We start from the raw sequence: 17,994 nt of genomic DNA, 5'->3' as shown, positions 1-17,994 counted from the left end.
GTCACTTTTCCGTGAAAAGTCGTGATTTAATAATTGTAACATAAGTATGCAAATTTAATAAACATTTATACACAAGCTTATGTCAATAAACGTCGAACGCAAGTTTGCTGAGCTTATATTTATCCAAATTAAACATGAAGCTGAGAAATTAGTCGTGAAAACGATTTTTTTCTACCTTATTTTAATTTAAATTCTACCTTTTAATTCGAGTGTCAAATTTAAAATGTAATAGATCATTTATATTGAAAATAGCCAAGATCACTAGACATCACACCAATAGATATCTGCAAACAGTTGTCAATAATCAGTTCGTAGTTCTTTGAAGATAATTTGTTTGTTGACTCTTGGTGAATAACATCTGTACTGTGATGAATACTGATCAATTGTGTCGCTCGTCGATTTAAACTGTGTATCCGCATGCAAATACACCTGATGTATCATACACTTGTTTAACTGCGCAGATAATAAATTGTAAGACTGCTATGGAAATTTACCTTTTCATGGTGAAATATTATAAAACAGAATATAGGTATCTTGATTTTTTTTGGTTCTTTTTCTAACTATACATTACGTCACTACGTTGTCTACTTTACAGATTTATAAAAATACGAAAATTCAATTGAGTAATCTTTTAAAAAAATAAGCGTTGATCAATGTTAAAGAGTTTTTATGATGTTTATTCGTTGAACCATTGCAGCCTTCGCGGACCGTCACCTGACCACGTCCGAATGTCGACTTGTAACGAATTGTGTAAATAATTCGTCTTAACAAATTGGAAGTAGAATCGTTGATTCCTCATTTTAGATAATATTACATAAACATAAGCTACTAAATGACTTGTGTATTAACCATACACGCTTCGATACTTTGAGACACGAAGTAATGACAACGAAAAGCAGGAGTATGTTTAGATAGGTTAAATATTTCCTTGTGAATTTCTTGACTACATTGTCACTGGGGGAAAACGTATTCAATTGTTTTGCAAATGTCGTTTGTATCCTTGATATTGAAACTGGGATTTTGTACGTATCGCAGCGCTGCACTACACAACATTTCTATATGTATATTTTAATAGTAAGTATTAATATAAATATTTGTATTTTAGTTTAACTTATTAAGTTTCTACAATGGTATATAGAGCTATAGAGAAATGTGTAAATTACACAAATTTTTATTCAGTTATTTTAATATATACGACTATTAAACATTTGTTTTTTTTAATATAATGAGTGTACCGTTAACTGGTACTTTTCTTTCTGTTCCAAGGTTGTTTATTAAAAACCGGCTCTATACGTAACGGAATTTTGCATTCGTTTATTTAGAGGCATCTTCATTAATGTATTCGTTGTTTAAATAAAATATTCCACCAATGAAAAATAACTAGTAGTACTAAATTTTTTTAAGCAAATGTTTCTGTCGTTATCAAAAACGACGTCAGTTAAGTGCGTGTTCTCATTGTAATGTCAAGGCAATGATTTTTTCTGTCATTTATTTATTATTTCATTTTTCTCGGCGAGCGGTTGCCTTTGTTAAATGTCCAACTATACTATATATACCGTCAAACATCAATTGTACAATGACATAAAAGAAGGACCTTTATTGTATACTACCTGTCACCCGCGATTTCGTCCGCCCGGAATAAAAAAAAACACTTTAATAGTAGCCTATGTGTTCTACCAGACAAAATCAACAAAATCAAAAAATCAAATTCACAAAATCTTTATCTATTTAGAAAAACAACGGAATAGCAATGGAATGAAACTGAGGTACAGTATCACAAGAAACACATTAATAATTCGCCTAATATTTAACGTCAAGTAGTTAAATTCATAGTCTGTTCCTGACACGGTTACGTTGTGTTGAAGTGAAAATTTGCAGTTTATTGTTTAGCGGTCAGGCGCCGGCGTATGCAACAGAGCCTCCGCCGCCGCTGCAATCTGTTTTGCAATCATACCCTTACACAACATTACCGAATGTTTCGCTCAATTTTTAAACCATATAATAATCTTCAATCTAATTATTCAAAATAAAAAGTTTGTATTTTAGAAAACAGTATAAATATAGAGGTACAATAAAATGACTTAATTAATTTTAATTAAACTCTAAAACTATAACTCTATGTATAGTCTATAGTCCTATAACTTCAATTTTTGTAGCTTCAAGGCTACATTCAATTTTTTTACCTGTTTGCCAGATTACCCACGTTCCTTATCAGTTGATTAATTTACAGGAAGCTTTTTCATTTTTTTAATATTACCCAACTAAACACGTAGTAGTAGCCCTTGTCTTAACTTTTAGCCAACATAACACGTAGCTTTAGAAGCGACCAAAATGCTCTGTATTGTTCGAGTTTCGATTCAAGTTTGCAAGACTATGGTTTAAATTGGCATTGCCAATTTTATACCCGTAATTCTTAACATTAATATTTTTCCTCAAAACAGTTAGGTACCGTCTTATTATATGTATATTTGTACACTCCACGACGGAAATACCTGCTCCACTTCGTTTACCTGTTTACATGTAATCAGTACATTTTTTATATTTTAATGTGGCAAACGAGCAAGCGAACACATGAATACGCCGAAATGGCGAAGTGACCACTGCTATATGCGTTACCTCTAATCGACGGTAGAGGAGACGCACAGAAGGAGAATATTTCCCCTCACTATGTGTCCCCTCCACTTCCCTTTTTCTTATAGGGACAGGATGGGAAGGGAAAGAAGATAAAAATTAAGTCTTCGGATCGCAAACTCATCATTCGAAACGCGGAATTTCTTTCACTTCACGCTGTCGACTGCAGAATCGTGGTATGACCGAGCCAGTCGGCCAATTCGTGCAACAGGTAATTTATCACTGTACCTCTCTTACATTACAATTTAAATCATAACATAAATGTCTCGGAAATTAAGTACATTAATTGAAAAGTCATTTGAAATATTGCACTTCCTTGATAAAAAAATTCCTTGTAAATTTTCCTGCACGAATAAACCTCGAATGATGATGGTCTAGTCGTTACGTTAATAACGAGGAAAGCTGACGACTGCAACAAAGGGACTCCTTGACGACGGCCTCGGAGGCCGCGCGTGACCTCTGCTGCGGCCGACCAGCTAACTACCAGTTAGTTATTGCATAGACATCTTTATATTGTTGCGTCAAACATAAATAGATACTAAGTTTCATGTTGTAAATTGTTGAACAATTTAATCACTGAAATACTAAGCAGCTGATAATCATAATGTAATCTTAATCATAATCATAAAATAATCTTTTAAAATTTCTAATAAAATATTGGTATAGATCTGGATTTTAAAAATTAAATCCTAAGAGTATTACGACTGCAGAATGTTTATAAATAATGCTCATATCTTAGGTTCTTCCTTGCATCTAAATAATTCTAAATAATATATTTTGCCACCTGGATACGCCTACGAGTATATAGCGAAACGACCGCTGTCCATAGACATCCGCAATTGCAGATGTGTTGCCTACCTTTAATCGACAGAGGACAGAAAGATGATATATCCTCGTCTTATGCGTCCCCTTCTCCGTCAAATCCACTTCCCCTTCCCATCCTTTCCTTATATGAAAAGGGTGGGTGAGGAATGTGAAAATTAGGCCTCCGGCACAAGATAACTTAATGATAATATAGAAGAAACACTTTTTTTTAAATATTAATTATACTGAGTTATTAATAAAAAGCTTTTTCCGCGGTTGTTAATGTGTGTACATGTCAACTTTAAAGTCAGTATTCGTGTCGGAATGCAATCGCGTGTATTTCCTTCATGTTGGAAAATGGAACTGACCTTCTCATTATTTTTTCACAAAACTGAATTATTTAGGGACCTTATGTTATAACGTTAATGAAATTTTCCTAGTTTTTTTTTATAAAATTTTGAGCTCTGCTATGAGAAACACCCGGTTCTAATAGGATACCTTGTAGGATATTTAAAAAAAATGAAACTACCAGGAACAGAACTTTACTGCATCCTATTTTACATCTTGCCACGACAAATATAAATACAAGTAATTACAAATTTATTGGCAATATTAGATATTTAAAAAAATAATCTAACAATGAAATTGAAACGAAAGAAGAGTATAAGAAAAAGTACACTTAACATTTCAAGTAAAAACAAAAACTATTAACACATTTTGATGTGTCGCCAAAAAGAAGTATTAAAGTGGTCGGTCGGTGCGAGGAAAAATCGATGTAATTACGTCCACCGCCTCACCTCGACCTGAGTCTACGACCTCTTTTACACAATTTCTCTAATTATAACTCCTAACATAATGCCATTTTGTTTTCCTTCCGTTATATTGTTTACCTTAAATTAAAATCTATGTATTTTCCGTGAGTAACATCGCAAAATTGTTTGATTGACACGCTGACTTGTAGACTATGATCTGTCACCGTACAGTCGATCTACAGGGGTAGATCCCGCAACAACAATATTTGTTGGGTCCGGAATGGACCGGGTCGACGGGTGTAATACCCCGACCCCACAGAAGACAGACGAGAAGTGGAAGCAATTCCGCGTTTCGTCTGATGAGAGTGGTGCCGGAGGCATAATTTTAGTCCACGATCCCTTCCCACCCTTTGCTTATAAGGAAAGGATGGAAGGGGAAGTGGATTTGACGGAGGAGGAGACGCATAGAAAGAGGATATATCCTCTTTATGTGCATCCCCTCCTCTGTCGTCAAAAAATTAATTTTTTTTCTTTTACTAGTTTTCTGGTTTCTATATTTCGCATCTCATTCCTAACATAAAACTTACATTATAATATTGTTGCATAGCATAAATGAGGAACGTTAATTGAATAACGTTAAATTACAACCAAAAGCCCGCCAAATACTTATTTTGAAAGGTCCAGTGAATAATTTCAAGTTTACGCGTAGATCATTGCCGATTCTTTTTTAATTAGCATCAAACGGCAGCCGTGCCCGCATATTTCATGCTTCACGGATGACATGTTACAATATTAATACGCCATTTGTCGCGGCGGGGTAATTGTACGAGACGATCTGTTAGCATCTTTGTTTGGCACTTCTCGTTGGAACTGTTTTAGTTACGCATATAAGACCTTTGTATATTACAGACGAACAAATTCTGGCTTAGGCTGAAAAATTAAATTGCCGGGATAAATTTTGCAGACATTGAACTTTGTAACTTTCATGAAACGAAAGTTATCGCCTGTACTTTAGTTCTAAAGAAGTCCTGATGATGCTTTATATATCCATTATTTGATATAAACATGTCAATGTTTGTGAAGACCGTGATCTAAATTCCCATCAAACTTCTTTAATGTGACAGTTTGTATTTAAAAAATAAATAAAGAGGTGAGAGTATATTTGCGTTAAGTGTAACTACGAGCTGTGTAACTTAGAACTCATAACCATAAAGTCTCCATACACACAGATAGTACACAAGGTGAAGTTTATGTTACGTGTATGGCTGCCATTAGAATTGTCGTAACAGTGTAGTTAATTATATGAACATGATACTTTAGCTAATGAACACGCGCACGAAGACATTATTATTTGTCGAGTTATTTAACGAAGTGAGGCAACCAGTTATTTACCTACCTGCGAGTATTTGTCGTGTGTCACACAGTTACAAACACTACTGACATGTCGACATGAGTTTTGCAGTCTTGCTTAGTATAGTGCGAATAACTCATCAATCCCGATAAGAAAGGCGCTGTTGTCGCGGTTAGTTCTGACAGAAAGTATGTAAAACCTATCTATGCATAGAAAATGACACATAAGACATAACATGACAAGACTCTCTTTCTTTTTTATATATTATTTGGCAAAAGAGCGAGTGGTCACCTGGATTTTCTGAAATAGCAAAGCGACCGCTGCCCATAGACATCTGCAATAGCAGATGCGTTTCCTACCTTTCATCGACGGAGGAAGGAATGCACAGAAAGAGAATATTTTCCCTTCTTATGTCTCTCCTCCTCCTTTAAATCCACTGTCCCTTCCCATCCATTCCATATAAGACAAGGGAGGGAAGAGGAGAAAAAACTAAAATTAGGCATTGACAGATGGGCTCTAATGAGCAATTGTTATTTCACTTCTGCCCACTATGACGCAGTGAACCACAATGAGATGCCGGATTTGATTAACCTTGTTAATTATTTGTATAAATCGCTAATTGTTGTACGCCCCACGAATTTATATATATTTTTAATATTGCATTAGTGTACATTAATTAAAAAACAACATACTCGTATGTTAAAGGCGTAGAACTTAAAGGAAAACAATCAGTAATCAATTATTATAAGTCAATCTAGAAATCACTTCTGTTAACATCCAGTTCTATAATCACGTGGCTAGTATGACTGACTTACTATCCTGGTAAAAAATTACTGACCTCATGTAAATGAGCATTAGCTCCTGAATACATGACAAGAGTAATTAGTAAATTGGACAAAGGTTACTTGTTGCCGTACTAGTTTTGATACATTCGTCAGTTATGTACTTTATAGAACTAATCCACTCCAACTTAGAGTTTTGTTTAATGAAAATTAATTTTGTTCGGAGCATTCTTTGAATTTAATCCTTTTAATTATTCGATAACAACGAAATTTATTTCTATTCAAGCAATTGTATTATTACATAATATGTAATTGTTAACTCATCAATGGTTAAATAAGTCGTGCGACTTTATTGCTCAATTTTATTTGTCTCTTATACTGTATAGATGCCTTTGTATAAAGATACGAAGCCAATTAATGTAATATTATAAAGGTATTTATTCGAGAAATATCTTGAAAGTTTTCCACATATCATAGTATTTTATAGTCACGTACTGAAGGTTTTATAAATATGCAACCGGACCTAAGCAAGACGATATTCAATTACTAGATACATTTTTATATTCTTTTTGTGAGAATAAAGCAATAAAGTGTAATTTTCAAAAAGTGAGTCATTATTATTTCCATATGAAATGATAATAAGTCAGCAAACACAGCTGCTTCATTTATTTCATTATGTTACAATGTACATATTTAAATGAGAACGTTTCATTGTCGTTCGTACAAGAAAAGTTTACATGAATATTACGAATGTAATTTGAAAATATGTTAAATATTTTAAATTAGTCTTACTCATAGTCACTAGAAAAGATTATCAGAAGTTATTTAATAAATCAAAAATGCTTAAGTAATCATCAAACAACTCTGGTTGTGATGATATGCGCAATTCTCTTCCTATTGATGTTTGGCTTAACCATAAGTTCTTAGGTTTCGGCATTCTTTTCTTTCACTCGCTTTAGGCTCTACTAGGCAACTAAACGGAATGAAACGCAAGATTTACATAAATCCCAGGACTTATTATATATAGTATTCAGTCACCAAAACTTTCTCTTGCTCACTTAAACGACAGTGCCCAGGTTCAAATTGTCGTAACGGATGAAGAAACGGAATACAAAATCACTCTATGGCATTTACGTTTATAAACATAAGTTCGATATTGTTTTTTGTACCTGGAGATCATGAGTTATTGCATTCGGACAATGTCTGTTTGTGTTGAAATATTGAACGGGAAACCCTTTTGAAATAAATTCATACTATAAACGAACAAATTAACCAATGATTCCATGCAGCCAAGGTTTGTTGTTGATGTTGTTTGAGTAACATAGGACGTACATATGTACCTATATGATTGTTATCTATCTAGTAGATACAAAACTACGAATTTTTGCATTATGGAAATTTCTATTGAACTTTATACCATGTATTTATTAGATGACAAAAGGCATTGTTATGTCCTTAGAAGGTGATAATAAGCGGATTGTCACAGTAATGTTAATGATGCCATCTTTCGCGTGTGTATAACGACTCCCTTGTACTGCAAAAACTGGTCAAGCGATGTGTATTATTACTAAGTACAAAGGTGTATGAATAGTTCCCATATGATAGTATTGTTAGCTTTCATAATATCCATTGCATTCTAGATTGTGGATTAAACTTAAAGAGATACAGGGTGTATTAAAATATATTTAGTTTGTATTATATTTTACAATATGTATTTTGACCTTTCAATTCATAAACCTTTTTTGGTAAAGTGAAATAATGTTTACTTAATGCACAAGAAAGGAAAAGAAAACAAGAGGTGTCAATTCGGCAACTTCAGTTTCCCTATTTCCCACGAAATCAGATAGCTTTGCCGCAATGTAGGTATTTAAATTTTAAGACTGCTGAAAACTTTTATTGCTTTTTGGATATGTATATACTCGAAGCGTGTCTAATATTTCCTATCATGGTAATACATGGTAATATTTATTAAGATTGTGATACCGTCAAAGCTTATTGGTGTATTTAATTTTAACTTTTACGACAAACTTTGAATTCAACCGCTTTTAAAAAGCAACGGTGCGTTGATCCGAAGCTAAATGGGTCGATAACTGTAATGCACTTGTTATCGAACACATAAACACTGTCGCGATATTACGAAAAATTATATAAACAAGTTCGTTATCTTACGATATTTTTATAACCATGAATAACAATATGAATCTCATTTAATTAAGTACTCATACGCCCCCTATAAAATACATTGTATACATTATTACCTTATAAAAATGACAATAATATTGATTTAAATAACTTTTTCTTAATTAAATATATTACAAGCCGATATAATTTATTTATAAAAACCTATGTTTGTTAAAAAAAATATTGTGTTGCATAATTAGACCAACAATGTATTTTTCCTTTGATTGCTTTGTTGCTGCGACAATTGATTTCATCTTTTTTAGTGTCCAAAATAAGTAAAAATAATCGTTTACAATTATTCTTCATGGCAACGTAAATTCAAAACATTACTATAAAAAAAGAAGCTAGAAATTATATTTAAGAAAGCAAGCACAAAATTGTCAATTTGCCTACTTTTTAGACTGTGTATACCACAATAATATTATAATTTAATACTTGTCCGTAGTAATGAGCTCATTCTTGGACACTTTCAAATTACTTTCCCTTGGCATGCACTCAGCGAATAAAATTATTAGTAGGTAAAACGAGTATTCGATAATAATGTTCGTGGAAAAATAGCGTTAGTAATGTAACTATCATAACAAAAACAAAGGAATAGTATAATTTTAGTACGCAATGACTCATACAAGACAAATGACTGCTAGTAATCAGACGACTAACAGAAAAAGGCTTTTATTTTTAGGTAATTGCTAATTTGTATGAAACATGAGCGCTTATATGTCACTGTTATTAGCTTCATGGAACAAGTTTATCCTTAGATCTGCGATAAAGACCTAACACTAATGTTAAGTTAGTTATTTCTTGAACACGTAAATGTGGTTTGTGAAACTAGTTGTATCCCGTATGGTCTAGTGGCTAGGATACCTGGCTTTCACCCAGGAGGCTCGGGTTCGATTCCCGGTACGGGAAGTGTTATTTTGGTAATTTTTCTGAGCTTCTTTTTGTGAACTGCTCATAAAATTACACTTTTTTTTGTAAATCATTTAAAAGTAATGTCACAAAATATGGCCTTGAATACCAAAATCAGTAGTACTTTCTTCTGTAATCATTTCAATTTCATTTACTTTTAAAAATACACGAATTAGTTTTTTTTTAAATACATGCACCATAAATTTTGTTTTTCAACAAAACTAACAGGACGATTTTCACAAATATTTTATACATATTTTTATAAAAAGGACTTGTATTTTTTTTTATTATGGTCCAAAATCTCTGTTTAAAAGATGGGTGAAAGGCTATGGCACCCCTCGATATGTATTATAAAGAGATTTTGGTATCAGAAAAAGTTAGTGGCGTAGTTTTGTTAACCTAAAGAAGTAGTTACGAATAATTTTCTCGAACATTTACTTGGTCCACTCGAGCGTGACGCGTCCGAGTCGGCTTCCTTTTCCTATTGTCGGTGAAACGTACGCATTGCGTAAAATATTCGCGCCGATTGTTTACACCTTACACATACTAATTATTTAGGTACTTACATATCTGTTACATACAATCATAATTTTGGTGCGGTGATGTACTAATAACACCTTAATGATTTTATATAGTAGTCGCGATCGCGTAATTCGAAATAGAACTGGTGATTTCATTTAAAGGGCGTTTTGTCCCAAGCAATTGCAGTTGCGTTACCAAATTAGAACCAATTAGTGGTAAGTAATTATTTCTTCGGATCTTCAGCTTGATCACAACCGATGCAAACTCGTTACACAAATCTCATCGATGTATTCATAAATAATTCAGATATTTAATCTGTATGAAAAATAAAACAAATCAATAAATAAAGATATTATTTTATTTATTTTCCTTAGAAAAATTATTTACAACACCATTATTATGCACATATCATAATAAATCATTACAAATGAGATAAATAAATGTATACGCAGCATAACACGATCAATTGAACTAAATAATTATTATAAACAGATCGTTACGTCCTTTAGACCGTTGCTATCAAACTATTATTGCTACGTTAAAAAAAATAACGTTATTATATTTTATAATCGCAATAACATATTAGTACTGCTGCTGATATGATTAAAAAATAGCAAACCTATTAATATTTGCCAAGTACATTTTGAAATATATCTAGAGATTTACCTAACCTAGTTTTCAGACAACGTACTTCTCTTGAAATTTACTATTGAAATAAAGCTGAATGTTAAATGATGTATTACATTTATAATCCAACCTGGATAAGCGACAATCTAAGGGACTGCGGTAATCTTCTCGCTTATAGAGGTTACTCTCTAACCTGACTTTCTCGCTTATGGTTGTCCGTCGGACAAAGTCTCTGTTTGATAAAGTTTAAGTTTCTCGCTTTATCCAGCTTCGACTGTAAATGTTTCGGAAAGGCGAACGCATGGTAACATGTTATTGCGATCAGGACTATATATGTGATGTCTTGTGAATAAATTATATTCCTTTCACCATAACAGTTGTCATATCCGCCTATTAACTCCATTTATTTCATATTTAATATAAATATTAAATAAAAATAAAGGTTATTAAACGTAACTCCTATTATGGTACAATTAAAAGAATATAATCAATTATGTTATTAAATTATTGTTACCACTGAAGCTGGATTTCACCTAAGAAGATAGAAAATATAGATTAGAAGGGCAAATAAATAACTAAAAAATACAAGAATAGACATCAAATTGTTATTTCCGTAGCAACTACAAATGTCTAGAAAAAGTAATAGTGGGATTCTACTGTTAGAAACCTTTACCTTGAGAAAAATAGTTTTATCCAGTTAGCAGTGGAATTCCACATTTACATTTTTATCATCGATTTTGCTTCAATGGCAACTGTATTTTATACTAAATATTTTATTTTAACATAACCCCGAAAAATTAATCCAAATCAGTTTTATTTTTTCCTAAAATAAATATGGCGACAGTTATCGGTTTAATGCAAAATAAACTAAGAAATCATATCATTAATTATATATAATATGTGCTCATTTATATCATGCGATAACAACTAGTATAAATACATTACATATTGGTCGTATAAAAAATTATTTTATTTTTTTGTCAAAGTGTATTAAATTACAACAAATTATCGAATTTATCTTTCTAAATGGAGTGATAAATGAAAAAAAAATTTAGGACAAAAACTAAAATTTTAACGGAAAATGAAAAAAGAAAATTGAAAAAAATATATATTAAATCACTTTCTAAAATGATATTTTGGAAAATAAAACCTAAAAAAATCGTATGAATTATATACTAATTGTCAAATTATATAACACAAATATTTTAAGCCGTATTTACACTTACCTTAGACGTAAAAAGCTTATTTATTACATTATATTATTTTTCACTATAACAAATATAACCACTAAATCTATTTATGATACATTACAAATTAATACTTTCCATTAATACATATTAAAACTAATTAAACTGTACATAAACCAATATGACAAAGATTAGGCCAACAAAGTCGGCAATCAAACAAAATTATTGTCTAGGCAATGAGAGTGTGGGTTTCCATTGTTGTAACACTTGTATTAAAACATAATATATATTTCAATACTAGTCTTTCAACGTTAAAATCTCATTGTTAACTTACCTAGGCAGATATGTTACCTTAAAGTTGTCAAAAAAACTGACTACTTTAAAGCCTAACATATCGATGGCTCCTACTAATAAAGACCAATGTACAAATTGACAACTTTACAAGAGAGGCTATAGTTTCATATAGGAAAAGATCACACATACTCTTTTTTACTTTAGCAAAAACCACCTGTAAATGTGTATTTATGTTTAGTGTATGTTAACTAAAGTAGGTAAGTAGCTTTTAACATAAAAAAAAGTAAAAATCATCAATTTGTTTTGACCTATCCATCCATCCATCGATATATCTGTTGAAAAGTCATTATCCGAAAACATTGAACACATCATAAATAGCAAAATAATTATAAAAATTATTTATGTAACACAATCACCTGTTTATTTACATTTGAATATCAAAAAAAAAACATATTTAATTCTCATTATACGAAAACTTAATAAACATATTTCGATGTTTATTTAAATATATTAAGGAATAAAAGATAAGTAAATTATATTCTAATTCGGATAAATTGGCTTTATCTTTTCATTCTTAGCATTCATTCATCTCTTTAGCAGTTTCCACCAAATACAAGAAAGAAAGAATTCTACTAAGAAACTGTACAAATGTTAGAGAAAGTAAAATTTCGTTAGTTTTATACAACAATGAGAATTACATATGTAAAATATTAAATGATATAAAAAATTACTAAACTACATCTTTTCTATCGGTTTTATGGCGATTTTAAGATATATTCAGGCACTTTTTTTATACGGAAGTCATTGTATTTATTATGGAGTTTACATTGCATTTAAAAGATCCAATTTCCCTCAAAATCATTACTCGTTCAGTCTTGCTTTTTTCCTTCCTTCATTATTTACATGGACAATATAAATGACGTAAAACTTCATCAATCACAATTAATTCAACACCTAATTTTGATCCGAATGGTCTTTTAAAATATTCGATTTCTGATTTTTGATAAATTAAAGTTATTTTATCATTGTTTTGCAATAATTTAACAGTAAATAAAAAGGAATTATCGATTTGTGATGTTTAAAAATTTTTTTTAACATATTTATTGCCTACTGCATACTGTACAATATATTTAAAAAATCTAAAAAATATTTATAAGGACAAATGGTAGAAGTACATATCACAATACTCCTTTAACCATGAAAATTTCCTTAGCGTTTTGTAAAACAATAAAGGTAATTAACGAGGTTACAGTTTACTTATTGGTAAATCTGTAATCTTGGGTTTCTGAGACTAAATACTCCCTTTAAAATAAATTGTTCTCTGTTTTGCCAAAAATAATGAGCGATAGCGACTATATGTTTTATTTTTTTATAAGAAAAAAGGGGCAAACAAGCAGCAGGAACACCGAAGTATTCAACGACGATCATGGACATTAAAATACCAGAGAAACCGCAGATGCGTTGCGGTTGTAATATAAATATTATGGTCTCAGAAACCCACATTAAATCAAATAACAATATCTGTCTTTTTAACAGACTTTTATATGAAGTTCATGAATTAAATTATCTTTAGGTATCCAAATGTCTATTTTTCCAAAAAAAAAAAAAAAAAAAAACTCCGCACCAGTTAAATACTGATTAATTACTTCCCGACTCAGTTTATATTTCCTTTGTGATGACTCACTACCGCACTCAGAGACGCTTCATGCTTACCTAAACAACCGTTTAGTGTAGATTTTTCTTTACACTAAAGGACTTAGTAACAACTTAACCTTATAGTGCGACTGTAACACAGTTAAAGTGACACTTGGTATGAACTATATATATAAAAGTCACATTGTCCGTTTGTATCGGCAGGATAACACTAGTGTGAGCTGGAGTGTACATTGTGCTGGGCCTTCTTCTTGCGCTGAGCCAACATGTCGTAGAAGGGGTTGTGGCTGATAGAGCGACGCAAGCACTCTATCCATTCATCTCGTTCCTCCGCCGTCGATGCTGACATTCTGAAAAACACGCAAATTTATGCTTTATACATATAAAAATTTGCAATGTATGTATGTTGTATGTATGACCGATGATCTGGTTCAATGTTGCGGGAGTATCCTGGATGCGAGTTGCACAGGACCGATCTTTGGGGGAGGCCTATGCCCAGCAGTAGGCGTTACGAGGCTGAATGGATGGATGGATGAAGGTAAAAAAAATAATATTGTATACACACTAATTATTTGCATATCAAAAAAATAATTATTAAGGTTTTTGTCTGTAAGTCTGCCTGTCTGCAAGGCCGCGTTTATTCTGGGTAATCTCGGAATTACTCTTAAATTCTGCGTTGAAGAAGTCGCGAGCGACCGCTAGTATGAATTTTAGATGTATGAATGTATGGAAAAATGTTAGTTAGAAGGAATGTCTAGAACAGCAATGGATATTGATGAAAATTGACATAGTATTTTTTTTAATTCGCAAACCAAGTCGCGGGCAAAAGCTTACCTATAAACTGTATGTTTTCCTTCGACGACTTTTCCTTCAGAATCAGTTTTGCACGCCTTGATGAGGTCCGCACCGCCGCTCGCGTACAGCTCCAAGCAATGCGGCCGCTGTCTGTCGCTCGCCGGACGTACCTTAAACATATTATACAATCCATTAAGGTTGGGTTTCCACTGTTAAAACTGACAACATATTAGATATTTTAAATCAGGGACCTCCAAACTATTTTGGACAAGTGACCCCTTTTCCAAAATGAACCGTTATCTCAGACCCCGTGGCCAAATTACCTACTATTAAGATCAATTTTTTTTTTCATTCTGACTTAGGTCAGTAGAAGAAGACAGAGTGACAATTAGGAATGCTTTAAGTTCGATATCGACCCCTTAGGGAATCCCTGTTTTAAATAAGGAACTTCGTTCCAAAACTTGAGAGGTGTCAAAGGACACCCGGATGGAACGAAGTTCCTTTCAATTAATTAGTGAAGGAACCAATGTTTATTCTATGAATAAAAAACTTAAGTCTTCACAAGAAGTACATTTTATTTCGATGAATTTTCGTTATATATTGTCACGTCATTGCCATGGTGAAGTAGCGCTCATTCGTCTATAGCAAAAAGTGTCGTGACAACTTTTCGTAAGAATTTTTTCCGTCTAGCCCCCTTTCGCAACGCACGATAAGGAACTTCGTTCCAATAATAATCTTAGAAAATGTCAAAAACCCATCTACAAAGCCACCATCATTTCAAGATGTCACGAAATGATAAATACGTACATACAACAATGGCCTTCATAATTCTGAATAAAAACAATACTTACAGATATATTTTCTAATGGAATGATGCCTCTCGGCTCTTTATCCGTCGTGTACTCGAAGTAATACAAGCAGTTGTCATTCAATATGAACCAGCGTCTTTTCCATGATTTGTATCTGAAATTAAAATTAATTATAAATAAGACATTGTATTAAATTTAATTTTCAAAACTTTGTATACAATGAAAAATAATATTGAAAATAATTTTTTCACACTTTCAACATTTCTTTCTCGATTCCCAACTTAATTTTATCTCAAAAAAAAAATGCTCACTTAAATACTGTAAATTAATTTACCTCCAGCTTTAAATTGAACATCAGTAGTACCTATGTCAGAAGTATTAGTGCGTTTTTTATTTAATTTACTGCAAGCACCTTGTTTTTTATTTAAACTATAGTATACCAATACATTTAATAAGAAATATTTGATTTATATTATCATACCTTCCACCTTGCTTCCAGAGCCATCCCTCTTTATCAGGATTGAAGAAAGTATGCATCAGATCATTGCCGTCGTCCTCTGGTATTTTGAAGGGCTCCGTTTTTATAGACTCGTATAATGACTGAAATACAAAATCAACAATTAGACTTTAATACGACTTGCTACCAACATTATAAGTCGGCGTATGTCACATTCGCTCCTTATCATTGCAGTGATAAGAAGTAACGTATAACAGCTTTGTTTACTTTATGGTAGTTTCACACGAGAGCAGATTGTGGCAGAGCATTAGATAGTGCAGTACTGCTACCGTAACATTACTGTTCTCTCGGGTAGTATGATGAGTTCACACAATAGTAGGAATGCACTGTCTACTGCTCTGCCACACTATTGTACCTCCGTGTGAAACTAGCATTACGTCGAAGCGAATTGAAAAGTTCGCAAAGAGGTCAATGTTGTCAATAACAAACAGTTGTATCACGATTCATAATCACGTTTGCATGGTTCACTTGCTACGAATAATAGTTGAATTTATTAATAGATGTGTTTATTCAGACATTGTTGAATTGTAAACCTGTAGGTAACAAATAATAATCCCAAAAAAGAAGTCACCTACGAGACTAAACTTACAACGAAGTCAAAATTTCTTTACGATATGGGTTTTTAAGTAATGACGTCATTGTGAACAAATACTTTATTGAATACACCATAAACACATACCATGTGACTCATGCGCCCTTACTGACATATATATAGTAACATAGTGTACATACAAATGGCGCTGATATGTTTGTGCAGAATGTCGTTCACATGTGCTCGCCCACGCGCATGTCTATCATGTCGCAAAGTTCATTTATAATCGTTGAATGTAATATTTTTATGTTCGTAAAACTGATAATGAAATGGGAATTTATAATATTTAATATTAAAATAAAGAAATATACAGTATCAAGTTCCACCACTGACTAATCGTGTGTTTCTGAGACCAAATACCTAAAACATATTGTTATCTCTATTTTGTCAAAGACCACAGTAAAATAATTTAATTATCCACACAAAACCAGTCGAAAACTTGACCTAGCAACTTAATACATGTTAAAAGCTTCTATAGTGGCAATTGTTACGATGCTAAATGGAAAGCGAATTCAATTATTTAAATGTACTCACCAAGAGCAACTCATGAGGCAGGTCACCGCCGTTGTTGATGCCGCGGTTCATGGCGACGAACTGTTCAGGCGCCGGTTTGTCTTTCACACTGGGGTTGTGAAGCGACGTGTTCAACATGATGATGGCGAAGCTCAGCACGTAGCACGTGTCTGCGTTGGTGAAGATGTCCGGGTTCAGCTGACAGTAGCGCTGCGCGAAACACTCCATCATGCGGTCGATCTTCTGCGCCTCGCCCGGCAATCGAAAACTCCAAAGGAATTGTCTGTAATCATTACGTATATTAAATTATTAAGCTGTTTTTATCTACAAAAGAACACGAGTAACCGTAGAGGTTTAAACAGTGTGGCCTTTAGCCTTTACGATAGACGAGAGCTGCTATAACTAATAAAAAGTGCATTATCGGGCGTAAAGTACACCAAAAATCTCGTTTGTCGCAAATATTCGTGCTAGATCCACTGCTCTCATTGCCATTACGTTATCAATTCGTTACTATGTGACGTCATCAAGTCACTAGTGACCACCACCAAAAGTGACTCAATTTCGTGATAACGGAGGTTTTCCTATCTTAAGACTCCTGATTCATTTGTCTCAACTACTTATATACATTGCGTTAGCAGCAGATTATAATAATTGAGTGCAGTCATCAAAAGAACCAATACTTTTATGAGCTATCAATTAACAAAAATAAATACATAGCAGGAAAACATCTAAATCACTCTTTAACATTTTATGTATTTTACAATTTAGATTAACAAATATGAACATAAAGTAAACAAAGGACATTTATTATCGCAAACAGGATATGCCGCTCGTGTACATTTTCGTGACTAAAGCAGGAAAAAACCTTAAACAGTCCCAATGTTAATGACCTATCTGTTATCAATGTTAATACCCACATGGGTATTTTTTTTTTTCAAAACTAGTATAGATTATAACAGCACTGTTTACATTAAGCCAATTATCTGGGAATTGAAACGATACGGAATGTGAAAAAATCCTTCAGAGACAGTTTCCTGCCTTTCACGCCTACGTATGTTTATTGGTAGCTTTGAAG

General features: G+C 32.7%; 1 protein-coding gene and 1 non-coding gene across 5 annotated transcripts in view; one reads left to right on the top strand and one right to left on the bottom strand.

The window, feature by feature from the left end:
- Positions 1–9,338: 9,338 nt before the first annotated feature.
- Positions 9,339–9,410, top strand: Trnae-uuc. Its single transcript has one exon. It is a non-coding gene; the product is annotated as a tRNA-Glu (tRNA).
- Positions 9,411–13,633: 4,223 nt separating this feature from the next.
- Positions 13,634–17,994, bottom strand: part of LOC106713096 (cytohesin-1) — a 36,991-nt gene continuing 32,630 nt past the window's right edge. For all 4 annotated transcript variants that reach the window (XM_045679730.1, XM_045679728.1, XM_045679729.1 and 1 more), the window contains 5 exons: positions 16,941–17,202; positions 15,779–15,897; positions 15,340–15,451; positions 14,528–14,658; positions 13,634–14,043 (listed from right to left, as the gene is read on the bottom strand). In XM_045679730.1, coding sequence (XP_045535686.1) covers positions 13,905–14,043; positions 14,528–14,658; positions 15,340–15,451; positions 15,779–15,897; positions 16,941–17,202 — 763 coding nt within the window. In that variant the 3' untranslated portion in view covers positions 13,634–13,904. The remainder of the gene's footprint in view (positions 14,044–14,527; positions 14,659–15,339; positions 15,452–15,778; positions 15,898–16,940; positions 17,203–17,994) is intronic.

This window comes from Papilio machaon, chromosome 10 (genome assembly GCF_912999745.1).
Source record: "Papilio machaon chromosome 10, ilPapMach1.1, whole genome shotgun sequence".
Taxonomy (NCBI): domain Eukaryota; kingdom Metazoa; phylum Arthropoda; class Insecta; order Lepidoptera; family Papilionidae; genus Papilio; species Papilio machaon.
This window is presented reverse-complemented; position numbering and strand designations above follow the sequence as displayed.